The 14,185-nt window shown below is 44.1% G+C and overlaps 1 protein-coding gene across 1 annotated transcript; it reads right to left on the bottom strand.

Annotated features, from left to right (window-relative positions):
* Positions 1-9,424: 9,424 nt before the first annotated feature.
* Positions 9,425-14,168, bottom strand: LOC112068214 (coiled-coil domain-containing protein 32). The gene is made up of 4 exons (XM_024135305.2): positions 14,059-14,168; positions 13,460-13,737; positions 12,738-12,891; positions 9,425-10,166 (listed from the first exon to the last, which is right to left on the bottom strand). Exons 2-4 carry the CDS (start codon positions 13,713-13,715, stop codon positions 9,983-9,985), a joined length of 594 nt encoding a protein of 197 aa, XP_023991073.1. The 5' UTR covers positions 13,716-13,737; positions 14,059-14,168; the 3' UTR covers positions 9,425-9,982.
* Positions 14,169-14,185: the final 17 nt, after the last annotated feature.

Here is a 14,185-nt window from a genome sequence, read left to right on the forward strand (position 1 = left end):
CTTTATTTACAGGTAGGCTAGTTGAGAACAAGTTCTCATTTGCAACTGCGACTGGCCAAGATAAAGCATAGCAGTGTGAACAGACAACACAGAGTTACACATGGAGTAAACAATAAACAAGTCAATAACATGGTAGAAAAAAAAAAAAAAAAGAGAATTATATACAATGTGTGCAAAAGGCATGAGGTAGGCAATAAATCGAATAATTACAATTTAGCAGATTAACACTGGAGTGATAAATCATCAGATGATCATGTGCAAGAAGAGATATGGTGTGCAAAAGAGAAAAGTAAATAAATAAAAGCAGTATGGGGGTGAGGTAGGTAAATTGGGTGGGTAGTTTACAGATGGACTATGTACAGCTGCAGCGATGTTAGCTGCTCGGATAGCAGATTTTTAAAGTTGTTGAGGGAGATAAAAGTCTCCAACTTCAGAGATTTTTGCAATTCGTTCCAGTCGCAGGCAGCAGAGAACTGGAAGGAAAGGCGTCCAAATGAGGTTTTGGCTTTAGGGATGATCAGTGAGATACACCTGCTGGAGCGCGTGTTGCGGGTGGTGTAGCCATCGTGACAGTGAACTGAGATAAGGCGGCACTTTACCTAGCATAGCCTTGTAGATGACCTGGAGCCAGTGGGTCTGACGACGAACATGTAGCGAGGGCCAGCCGACTAGGGCATACAGGTCGCAGTGGTGGGTCGTATAAGGTGCTTTAGTAACAAAACGAATGGCACTGTGATAAACTGCATCCAGTTTGCTGAGTAGAGTATTGGAAGCTATTTTGTAGATGACATCGCCGAAGTCGAGGATCGGTAGGATAGTCAGTTTTACTAGGGTAAGTTTGGCGGCGTGAGTGAAGGAGGCTTTGTTGCGGATAGAAAGCCGATTCTTGCTTTGATTTTGGATTGGAGATGTTTATATGAGTCTGGAAGGAGAGTTTGCAGTCTAGCCAGACACCTAGGTACTTATAGATGTCCACATATTCTAGGTCGGAACGTCCAGGGTGGTGATGCTAGTCGGGCGTGCGGGTGCAGGCAGCGAACGGTTGAAAAGCATGCATTTGGTTTTACTAGCGTTTAAGAGCAGTTGGAGGCCACGGAAGGAGTGTTGTATGGCATTGAAGCTCGTTTGGAGGTTAGATAGTACAGTGTCCAAGGAAGGGCCGGAAGTATATACAATGGTGTCGTCTGCGTAGAGGTGGATCAGGGAATCGCCCGCAGCAAGAGCAACATCATTGATGTATACAGAGAAAAGAGTCGGCCCGAGAATTGAACCCTGTGGTACCCCCATAGAGACTGCCAGAGGACCGGACAACATGCCCTCCGATTTGACACACTGAACTCTGTCTGCAAAGTAGTTGGTGAACCAGGCAAGGCAGTCATTAGAAAAACCGAGGCTACTGAGTCTGCCGATAAGAATATGGTGATTGACAGAGTCGAAAGCCTTGGCCAGGTCGATGAAGACGGCTGCACAGTAATGTCTTTTCGATGGCGGTTATGATATCGTTTAGTACCTTGAGCGTGGCTGAGGTGCACCATGACCGGCTCGGAAACCGGATTGCACAGCGGAGAGGTACGGTGGGATTCGAGATGGTCAGTGATCTGTTTGTTGACTTGGCTTTCGAAGACCTTAGATAGGCAGGGCAGGATGGATATAGGTCTGTAACGTTTGGGTCCAGGGTGTCTCCCCCTTTGAAGAGGGGATGACCGCGGCAGCTTTCCAATCCTTGGGGCATCAGATGATACGAAGGAGAGGTTGAACAGGCTGGTGATAGGGGGTGCGACAATGGCGCGGACAGTTTCAGAAATAGGGGGTCCAGATTGTCAAGCCCAGCTGATTTGTATGGGTCCAGGTTTTCCAGCTCTTTCAGAACATCTGCTATCTGGATTTGGTAAAGGAGAAGCTGGGGAGGCTTGGGCGAGTAGCAGCGGAGGGGGCGGGGCTGTTGGCCAAGGTTGGAGTCGCCAGGAGGAAGGCATGGCCAGCCATTGAGAAATGCTTGTTGAAGTCTTCGATTATCACGGATTAATCGGTGGTGACCGTGTTACCTAGCCTCAGTGCAGTGGGCAGCTGGGAGGAGGTGCTCTTGTTCTCCATGGACTTTACAGTATCCCAGAACTTTTTGAGTTAGAGCTACAGGATGCAAATTTCTGCTTGAAAAAGCTGGCCTTTGCTTTCCTGACTGACTGCGTGTATTGGTTCCTGACTTCCTGAACAGTTGCATATCGCGGGGCTCTTCGATGCTATTGCAGTTCGCCACAGGATGTTTTTGTGCTGGTCGAGGGCAGTCAGGTCTGGAGTGAACCAAGGGCTATATCTGTTCTTGGTTCTGCATTTTTTGAAGGGAGCATGCTTGTCTAATATGGTGAGGAAGTAACATTTAAAGAATGACCAGGCATCCTCAACTGACGGGATGAGGTCAATATCCTTCCAGGGTACCCGGGCCAGGTCGATTAGAAAGGCCTGCTCGCAGAAGTGTTTTAGGGAGCGTTTGACAGTGATGAGGGTGGTCGTTTGACCGCGGACCCGTGGCGGATACAGGCAATGAGGCAGTGATCACTGAGATCTTGATTGAAGACAGCAGAGGTGTATTTGGAGGGCAGGTTGGTCAGGTAATGTCTATTAGGGTGCCCATGTTTACGGATTTAGGGTTGTACCTGGTGGGTTCCTTGATGATTTGTGTGAGATTGAGGGCATCAAGCTTGGATTGTAGGACTGCCGGGGTGTTAAGCATATCCCAGTTTAGGTCACCTAACAGAACAAACTCTGAAGCTAGATGGGGAGCGATCAATTCACAGATGGTGTCCAGGGCACAGCTGGGAGCTGAGGGGGTCGGTAGCAGGCGGCAACAGTGAGAGACTTATTTCTGGAGAGATTAATTTTTAAAATTAGAAGTTCGAACTGTTCGAACTGTTTGGCATAGACCTGGAAAGTATGACAGAACTTTGCAGGCTATCTCTGCAGTAGATTGCAACTCCTCCCCCTTTGGCAGTTCTATCTTGACGGAAAGTGTTATAGTTGGGTATGGAAATCTCAGAATTTTTGGTGGCCTTCTAAGCCAGGATTCGGCACGGCAAGGACATCAGGGTTGGCAGAGTGTGCTAAAGCGGTGAGTAAGGCAAACTTAGGGAGGAGGCTTCTGATGTTGACATGCATGAGGCCAAGGCTTTTTCGATCACAGAGAGTCAACAAATGAGGGTGACTGGGGACATGCAGGGCCTGGGTTTACTCCACATCACCCGAGGAACAGAGGAGTAGTAGGATGAGGGTGCGGCTAAAGGCTATCAAAACTGGTCGCCTAGAGCGTTGGGGACAAAGAATAAAAGGAGCAGATTTATGGGCGTGGTAGAATAGATTCTGAGCATAATGTGCAGACAGGGGTATGGTGGGGCGTGGGTACAGCGGAGGCAAGCCCAGGCACTGGGTGATGATAAGAGAGGTTGTATCTCTGGACATGCTGGTCTCAATGGGTGAGGTCACCGCATGTGTGGGGGGTGGGACAAAGGGGGTATCGGAGGTACGGAGAGTGGAACTACGGGTCCATTTGCAAACCAAAACAATGATAACTAGCCTGAACAACAGTATGCAAGGCATATTGATATTTGAGGGAGACATACAATAAGGCATAAAGTGATTGCAGGTCTTGATTGGGAGAGCTAGCTAAACAACAGGTGAGATAACAGCAGCTAGTCAGTTAACACAGCAGCAGCAGGTAAAATGGCGACGGCTAGGCAGAGAGGGTCGGATTAACTACACCAGATCCTGAGTTAAAGCAAGAGCCGACGAATAAAAACACAAATAAACGGAATGGAGTACCGTGAATTAATGGACAGTCAAGCAAGCATCAGCTATGTAGCCAAGTGATCATAGTGTCCAGGGGGCAGCCGTAGATGGAGCAGTGAGGCCTCCACTAAGCTAGCCCGCGGCGTAAGATTGTTCGATAGACCTGTTCAGATAGCAGCCGATATGCTCAAGACAGCTAACGATTAGCGGGCCGCAGTTAGCATATGGGCGTTCAGGTTACGTCGCGATGGAGGGGCCAGTTGAATAACTCCCTCGGGCAGATAACGTCGGTATCCCAGTCGTGAAGGCCCGGTGGGGCTCCGCATCGGAGTAAAACGGGTCCGGATAGGTGATTGTAGCCCAGGAGTGGCTGATGGAACTCTTCAGCTGGCTAGCTCCGGGATAATTGGTGTTTGCTCCGGAATTGATGTTAGCCAATAGTCACTCGGATAGCAGCTAGTTAGCTGCAAGATCCAGGTGTAAATGTCCAGAGCTTGCGGTAAAAATCCGGGGATATGGAGAGAAATAGGTCTGGTATGCTCTGGTCTGAGTCGCGTTGTACAAAACTGGCAATAGTTTTCCGAGCTAAAGGATAGCTGATAAGCGCTAGCTGTGGTTAGCTGAACTACTCACGTTAGCTTGTGAGCTGGCTAACTTCTGGCTAGATGAATAACTCCCTCGGGCAGATAAGTCGGTATCCCAGTCATGAAGGCCCGGTGGGGCTCCGCATCGGCAGTAAAACGGGTCCGGATAGGTGATGTGTAGCCCAGGAGTGGCTGATGGAACTCTTCAGCTGGCTACGCTCGGGATAATTGGTGTTTGCTCCGGAATTGATGTTAGCCAATAGTCACTCGGATAGCAGCTAGTTAGCTGCAAGATCCAGGTGTAAATGTCCAGAGCTTGCGGTAAAAATCCGGGGATGGGAGAGAAAATAGGTCTGGTATGCTCTGGTCTGAGTCGCGTTGTACAAAACTGGCAATAGTTTTCGAGCTAAAGGATAGCTGATAAGCGCTAGCTGTGGTTAGCTGAACTACTCACGTTAGCTTGTGAGCTGGCTAACTTCTGGCTAGCATTTTGTTGTTAGATTTCGGATACGAGGTGAATAATACCTTTGAGGAGAAAAAAAAACACATCCGCACCACATTTGGTGAGGTAGGTTGCAGGAGAGTGTTTTGAAGTTGAGTTTTTAAGAAGAAAAAAATATATATAAAAAGAAATGCGAAGAAAAATATATAAAAATATATACACGGACAGGACGAGGACAAAGGACATCTGACTGCTAGCCATCTTGGATTCGAAGGATGGTAACACCAAGTAATTTAGTCTCCTCAACTTGTTCAACAGCCAAAACATTCATTACCAGATTCAGCTGAGGTCTAGAACTTAGGGAATGATTTGTATCAAATACAATGCTCTTAGTTTTAGGGATGTTCATAACCAGTTTATTACTGGCCACCCATTCGAAAAAGACTTCAACTCTTTGTTAAAACTTCTTCAGGCTGCAATCCGACGTCGGGATCAATATGACAACAGCCACTGCAAGTGCAGGGCGCGAAATTCAAAATCTATTTTTGTAAAATATTTAACTTTCACACATTAACAAGTCCAATACAGCATTTGAAAGATAAACATCTTGTCAATCCAGCCAACATGTCCGTTTTTTTAAATGTTTTACAGAGAAAACACCACATATATTTATGTTAGCTCACCACCAAATAAAAAAGAGGACAGACATTTTTCACAGCACAAGTAGGATGAAGTAGCATGCACAAGCCAACCTAACTAACCTAAAACCAACCTAAATAACCCAGAAAAAACTACCTCAGATGACAGTCCTATAACATGTTACACAATAAATCTATGTTTTGTTCAAAAAAATGCATATTTTAGCTATAAATCAGTTTTACATTACTGCTACCATCTAGCCACCATCATAGCTCCAGTCAGAAATCGCACGGCAGTGCCAGAGAAAACAGACACCAACGTCAACTACTAATTTCACATCAGAAAGATTTAGAGAAATATATGGTGGATAGCTAATGAAAGAGAAGATCTTGTGAATACAGACAATATTTCAGATTCTTTAAATGTTTTACAGCGAACACCACATATATTCATGTTAGCTCACCACAAATACAAAAGAGAGACAGATATTTTTCACAGCACCGGTAGCATGCAGCTAGCATGCAGCTAGCATGCAAAGCCAACCTAACTAACCTAGAACTAACCTAATTAACCTAGAAAAAACTCCCTCAGATGACAGTCCTATACATGTTACACAATAAATCTATGTTTTGTTCGAAAAAGTTGAATATTTTAGCTATAAATCAGTTTTACATTACTGCTACCATCTTAGCCACCATCATAGCTCCAGTCAGAAATCGCACGGCAGTAGCCAGAGAAAACAGACACAACGTCAACTACTAATTTCACATCAGAAAAGATTTCAGAAAAATATATGGTGGATAGCTAATGAAAGAGAAAGATCTTGTGAATACAGACAATATTTCCGATTTCTGAAGTGTTTTACAGCGAAACACAATATATCGTTATATTAGCTTACTACAATAGCTAACACACAGCAGCATTGATTCTAGTCAAACGCTAGCGATAGCACAGTTCGACAGATATATGAAAAAGCATCCCAAATTGGGTCTTATCTTTGTTGATTTTCCATCAGAATGTTCTCCAAAGGGTCCTTTGTTCAGAACCGTGTTCATTTGGACCTAGAACGAACGATGTCCCTGTTGAATTAGCATGACACACTGGCATGCCATGCTAACCTCTCCGTCTTGACAAAATTCTTGCGTCGCATCACGTCTAAAGTCCAGAATAAATTTCAATAATATAATTAAGTGTATTCAAAAAACATACTTTAGGATGAGATTGTGACATGTATCAAAGAAAATCGAAGCTGGAGGTCATATTCACCTATAACGAGTGTTTTCCAGGAGCGGAGTCCTGTTCCTACTTCGCGCCCAGAAAAATATATAGTGCGCACTTATCACTCAAAGAGGTTATGTTCAGTCCCTGACAGAGATAATCAAGTCATTTCTTCTCTACTTCCGCATGACAACCAGGGGAAGATGTGTGACGTGTTTGTACAGTCCTAAGTGCCAAGGCCTTTTATAGAGAGTATCTTGAAGAGAGACATAGCTTCTTGGAAATTTCTCTTTTTCCAGAAAATGGGCTGTAAAAAGAGTTATGTTTCACTTAGAGAAATAATTAAACCTGTTTTAGAAACTAGAAGGTGTTTTAATATCAAAGGTAATAAATAATATGCATATTGTACGAGCAAGAATTGAGTACGAGGCCGTTTGAAATGGGCACCTTTTTTCTGGCTACTCAATAATTTCCCTTGCAGCCATAACAGGTTAAGGGTTTCAGTGACTTCATTAGCTGTGGTTGCTGATGCGTATATGGTTGAATCATCAGCATACGTGGACACACATGCTTTATTTAATGCCAGTGGCAGGTCATTGGTAAAAAATAGAAAAGAGTAGAGGGCCTAGAGAGCTGCCCTGTGGTATACCACACTTTACATGTTTGACATTAGAGAAGCTCCCATTAAAGAAAGCCCTCGGAGTTCTATTAGATAGATAGCTCTGAATCCACTATATGGCAGAGGTTGAAAAGCCAAAACACATATGTTTTCTCAACAACAGGTTATGGTCAATAATGTCAGGCTGCACTGAAATCTAACAGTACAGCTCCCACAATCTTCTTATTATAATTTTTTTTCAACCAATCATCAGTCATTTGTGTCAGTGCAGTATATGTTGAATGCCCTTCTCTATAAGCATGCTGAAAGTATGTTGTTAATTTGTTTACAGAGAAATAGCATTGTATTTGGTCAAACAACATTTTTTCCAACAGTTTGCTAAGAGCTGGCAGCAAGCTGAAAGGTCTGCTGTTAGAACCAGTAAAGACTGCTTTACCACTCTTGGATAGAGGAATGACTTTGGCTTCCCTCCAAGCCTGAGGACAAAGACTTTCCTCTAGGCTCAGATTATATACAGTATATGACAGATAGGAGTGGCTATAGAGTCAGCTACCATCCTCAGCTTTCCATCCAAGTTGTCAATGCCAGGAGGTTTGTCATTATTGATCGATAGCAATAATTTTCCACCTCACCCACACTAACTTTACAAAATTCAAACTTGCAAACTTTTCTTTCATTATCAGTTTTTTATGCATGAGTACGATGGCTAACTGTTATTTGTTGGCATTTCCTGCCTAAGTTTGCCCGCTTTGCCAATGACGTAATCATAAAAAATAATTGGCCCCATCAAATGATTTTATGTAAGTGAATGAAAAGTTTTACACCAGTAGCTCTTTCACCACCAGAGTTACTGTGCATGCATACTTGTCTGCTAACATAGCCACTTCTAGGAAGACTGTATAAATCATAAAGTCAATGCCTTTGGCAACTGTTCCATTGTGGATAAACTTTAGTGCCCATTCACCTGACTAATAAATTGGCTTAAATGTCACACATTTTAATCAGATTAAATGCAAATTAGATGTTTTCAGTATCATACTGTATAGTGATCTTGTATTAAATCAACTACACAGTCTGTAGTTTTAGCTTGAAATAACTGTATTCCAGCATGTTGATCATCTAGTATAAAATGTCATCATTCTATTATGCACAGCATGCACACTTAACACCAAAGACAAATAATAATTGAACTTACTTTGCAATCCACATGTTTTAGACAGCCTATATTCTCTAATTTCCCTTTGGAAATACACAAGCAACATTTATACACATTTGTTACAAAAATACATTGAACATGTACCTTTTTTGTATTTGAACAACTTTTTTTATGTTTATTTATAATTTTTTTACCCTGTTTTCATGGTATCTAATTGGTAGTTACAGTCTTGTCTGCAACTCCCCGACGAACTCAGGACAGGCAAAGGTCGAGAGCCGTGCATCCGCCGAAACACAACCCAACCACTGCTTCTTGACACAATGCCCACTTAACCCGGAAGCCAGCCACACCAATGTGTCAGAGGAAACACTGTGCACCTTGCGACTGTGTCAGCATGCACTGCGCCCGGCACGCCACAGGAGTCACTTGTGCGCGATGGGACAAGGACATCCCTGCCGGCCAAACCCTCCCTTAACGACGCTGGGCCAATTAACGACGCCGGTCGCAACAGAGCCAGGACTCAAACCCAGAATCTCTAGTGGCACAGCTAGCACTGCCTTGTGCCACTCAGGAGGCCTGTATTTGAACAACTTTAACCGCGATCCAAGAGAGACTCTTCAAAGCAAGTCTTGTGAGAAGGCTATCTGCCCAGTGTTGTCATCAGTCCCCTCTCAAGTAGTCCACCTTTTCACTGCTGTATTCAAATCAGGAGCAATCTGGCTCCTCTACCACTGAGGTCCAGTTCCATGGCATGGACAGTTCCACTGCTGACTATTAACTGAAGTACACAGTAGGAAATGGATTGAATGTTGCTCACGTTACTAGTTCTCAGTCACCATATTTGGCCGTGCTGATTTATTTACCAGACAAATTATTTTGTTGATTACAGTGCTGCCATCTAGGGGTAGCTATACAGTACAGCGTATACATGTCCAATTATTTGTGATATTTTCTGAACGTGAAAGAATAATACAGGGTTAGAGAAATACTTTTTTTCAAGTTTATTAGCTTTGTTTCAAAAGATTCCTTCATACAAATTAATCTCTCATCATACTTACAGAATCTCAAATATGCAGTACATCATACACATGGTAATGAACCTAGTACATTTATCATACATATGGAAATGGACATATAGTAGCTACATTTATAATGATTTCATCTTAACTATTAATACTCTGGATAGGACTCATAGCTCATTACAACATTAGAGATCATCTCTGGTGCAACATAGTGTAGTAGCCTAACAAAATGCAACTAGTGTGGTTTCGGGATATTCCCTAACAATGAACTGCATTTTGTTATTGAACCATATCATAAAATCAACATGACAATATTTAAAAAAAAGTAACATAACCAACAATGGACCGTTGCAGTTTTTCCAATGATATGTCATTGAATTCTTTCCCGTTTTGACAAGACATTAATAAACAGCCAAACACACGTGATCTAATAACAGTATAAGAAATCACATCATGTTCCTGTCCAGTAATAACACATAACATATAAGGGTCGTTGGTAAAATGTCTGAAGTGAACAGGTAGTTATTTCTCCGGTGTGTGACTCTCGTCCTCTTCAGGGTTCTGAGTGGCTGCCTCTGGTCCAATCTGTGATTGGTCCGTGGAGATATGCTCTCGGCTCAGTGACGGCAGGAGGAGATATTCCAGCTCCTCAGCACTGATGGCCACCTTCTCAGGTACCAGCCAACGCTTTAGATGCTCCAGGGCACTGTGAAGAACAGATAGAAGTTATCACACATCCTTTCATTACAAAAAGAGGCAAAGTACTGGGTGACTTCAACCTCCCAATGCCTGACTTCGACTAATTTCTTTCCACCTCTTCTTTCCCCTCCTTGCCTCTTGACCTCACCCAGTCAGCTCCCTCTCACAAATCAGGTAATACGCTTGACCTCTACTATACTAGAGGCTGTTCGCCTACCAATCTCACTGCAACCCCCCTCCAGGTCTCAGATAAAAATAAACAAAGTAGTTATCTCACTCTCTCCTGCAATCCTACCCACTCAACCCCTACCCAGATGACCATGGACTTTCGCAATCTTCACTCTCATCTCTCCCTTCTGCTAAATCCTTCTCCTGCCTGTCTCCTGACTCTGCCGCTTCGAACCTACTCTCCTCCCTTACCGCCTCATTTGACTCAAACTGTCGCCTCCCCTCCTGCTCCGTGTCGGAGTGACTGCGTGATCACAGAACAGGGCATTACCTGAGTGACTGTGTGCTCTAAGAACAGGGCTGCGGGCAGCTGAGTGACAATGGAGGAAAAATAAACTTCTGAAGGACCTATCATCCTTCCTCTACCTTCTCTTCTGTCTCTGCTGCTAAAGCCACTTTCTATCATTATATTCCAAGCCTCTGCCTCCAACCCCGGGAAACAATTTTCCCACCTCTTAATCCTACACTTACTCCCCCTCCCTGCGGACGAGATTGTCAACCACCTTGAAAAAAAGTTTGAGGACATCCACTCATCATACACTCAGCCTACTGAGTCCCCTGATCCCACTCACACATAACTACCCTACGCCTTGACCTCTTTCTCCCCTCTCTCTCCAGATGAAATCCTGCGAGTAGTGATGTCGTCGCCCGACAAACTACCCACTCCATCCCCTCTCCAAAGACCTTCTCCCATTCCCTCATCATCTCATACCTGACCACTGGCTGTGTCTCCTCTGACTTGAAGATGGCCAGAGTTGCTCCCCTCTTCAAGAAACCAACACTCAACCCCTCTGTCACTGCTCTCTGTGTCACGGAGGCTCTCCGCTCTGCCAAAGCTGACTCTCTCCTCTCGTTATCCTCCTATATCTATCCGTTACCTTAGACACGGAACCATCAGATCCTCCTCTCAGGCTCTGCAACTCCTGGATTGCATCCTACCTGGCAGGTCGCGCCTACCAAGTGGTGTGGAGAGGATCTGTATCTGCACCACGTGTTCTCACTGCTGGTGTCCCTTAGGGCTTGGTTCTAGGCCCTCTCCTCTTTTCTCTATACACCATGTCACTCAGCTTCGTCATATCCTCTCATGGTCTCTACTATCACTGCTATGTGGATGACACTCTAGCCACTTTTATAATGAAGAATTGATGTAATAAATTTATCACTAGCCACTTTAAACAATGCCACTTTATATACTGTTTACATACCTTACATTACGCATCTCATATGTATATACTGTACTCTATACCATCTCCTGTATCTTGCCTATGCCGTTCGGCCATCGCTCATTCATGTATTTTTATATACATATTCATTCCTTTACGCTTGTGTGTATAAGGTAGTTGTGAAATTGTTAGGTTAGATTACTTGTTAGATATTACTGCATGGTCGGAACTAGAAGCACAAGCATTTCACTACGCTCGCATTAACATCTGCTAACCATGTGTATGTGACAAATAAAATTTGATTTAACACTCAACTACTTTTCTCATTCCCCCCTCTGATACCCATGTAGCAACACACATCTCTGCATACCCTGCAGATATCTCAGCTTGGATGTCAGCCCACCACCTCAAGCTCAACCTTGACAAGAAGGAGCGGCTCCAAGACCTCACCATCATGGTCGACAACTCCACGGTGTTCCCCTCGCAGAGAGCAAATAACCTTGGCGTGACCCTGGACAACATCCTGTCGTTCTCTGCAAACATCAAAGCAGTGACTCGCTCCTGCAGGTTCATGGTCTACAACATCCGTAAAGTACAACCTTTCCTCACACAGGAAGCGGTGCTGGGCCTCCTCACTTGTGCCATCAAACACCTGCAACTTATCCAGAATGTTGCAGCCCATCTGGTGTTCAACCTTTGCAAGTTCTCCCATGTCACCTTTCTCCTCTGTACACTCCACTGGCTCCCAGTCAAAGCTTGGATCCACTACAAGATCATGGTGCTTGCCCACGGAGCAGCAAGGGGAACTGCACCTCCCTACCTTCAGGCTATGCTCAAACCCTACATCCCAATCCGAGCACTCCGTTCCGACACCTCTGGTCTCATCAGTCTTACTATCCCCCCTCAGTCCTACTAGCGGTGACTTCGCTGATAACTTCTGAGGAAAAATATACTTAGTATGACTGTGAAATGTGGTTGTCTCACCTAGCCATCTTAAGATGAATGCACTTGGGTAAGAGCGTCTGCTAAATTACTTCAAWGTAAAAAAATGTAAAATGTTTATAACAGAACAATCCATGGGCCTGTAAGACTCTTTACAAGCTCAGCCTCCAAAGCTGTCCAGAGATAGTGGAGAAAGTTAATAGGCCTACTTCAAACAGAACAACAAATGATGCTCTTCAGCTCACCTCTGATCTAGTTCACCCTCCTGAAAGAGTTCTGAGCTCTGAGCGTCATGCAAGAATCTATCCCAGCATTCTTGTTTGGCCTGAGATAGGGAGCGCAGCATCTCCCTGGAAGTCACCTCAGTGCACTGGCCCTTTATTCTCTTCAGACGGTTCTCTGAAAGACAGGATTCATAATGAACTTCAATATTAATGCTAAGAACTATGGGATTAGGATTAATAGAAACTTGATTTACAGCTCTCTCACAATCATTCCAAATAGCCGTGTGAAAATGAGACAGAAGTGTGTTGCAAGGGGAGAATAGGATCAACCGTAAAATCCCACTGGGCACAGATGTCAATTCAACGTCTATTCCACGTTGGTTCAACGTAATTTCATTGAAATGCCATGAAAACAACATTGATTCAACCAGTGTGTGTGCCCAGTGGGATATGCATTTGGATACTTTCAAATTCATTCTAGCTCTATTTCTGGACATAACATTGATGCATGAGAGTTTTACACTACTGTTTACATGTACCCAACATCGAAACTGGAAAGAAGGCTGAGCCTCTAAAACTACAGTAAAGCAGACAGCTGTTGGGTGTGTAGGCTTTTGTTCCAGCCTAGCACTTACACAGGTGTTGGAGTTAAAGTCAAGGACCAGGGTTGATGCCATCAAAAGGGCCATAGATAAGGGTGGAGGGCCACACATGACAGAAGTTTGATATTAGATTGACTTTACCTAAACTAGCAATATAGACATCGGAGTCTTCCATAGGTTCCCAGACGCTGTGAGAGGATGCACTCGTAGACATGCCATGAGATTGCAGGCCATTGCCAACATGTGAGGGTTGGAATGAATCTGTGAACAGTGTGGCATTATCCCCCTCTTGGCCTTGAGCTTCCTCCTGTACGTCAGGCAGGCTCGAGCAGATCTCTGACCACAGCTCCCCGCTGGACCGAGTCTCGTGACTCTCGAAATCTTCAATCATCTTCATGCAGATGCAGTCTGTCTGTGGTCTGTTGAGAAAAACATGTCAACAACTCTATGAACGTAAAGCTAGCGCCAAAATCAATCCAGTGATAGCTAGCTTGAGCAATGCAATTAAGTTCAACTGTATACCAACTGCAAGGTCTTGGTAAACTTTTCAACAAATTAGAAATGAGCTGCTGTTTACAGCATTGAATGAGTGTTTCGACGTTATTTGTTAGCTTGCTAACCTTAGCTACCAAGTTGGCGCGTTAGCGATAAATTAATCACATTGTCATTGGAATTTCAAAGGTATAGCTAAATGGTAGCTAAACGTTCACTCTGCTAAACATGTTATCTTGGTGTCTTACCTGTGAATAAAATGTAAAGCAACTAAACCGTATTTTCCAGGCAGTAGGACATAAACTTGATAACGTTAGCTAGCTAGCCTACTAGTGTAGCAGGAATCCTAAACAAAATACAAACACTCCTCCTTTG

Source organism: Salvelinus sp. IW2-2015, unplaced genomic scaffold (assembly GCF_002910315.2).
Source record: "Salvelinus sp. IW2-2015 unplaced genomic scaffold, ASM291031v2 Un_scaffold245, whole genome shotgun sequence".
In the NCBI taxonomy this organism is placed as follows: domain Eukaryota; kingdom Metazoa; phylum Chordata; class Actinopteri; order Salmoniformes; family Salmonidae; genus Salvelinus; species Salvelinus sp. IW2-2015.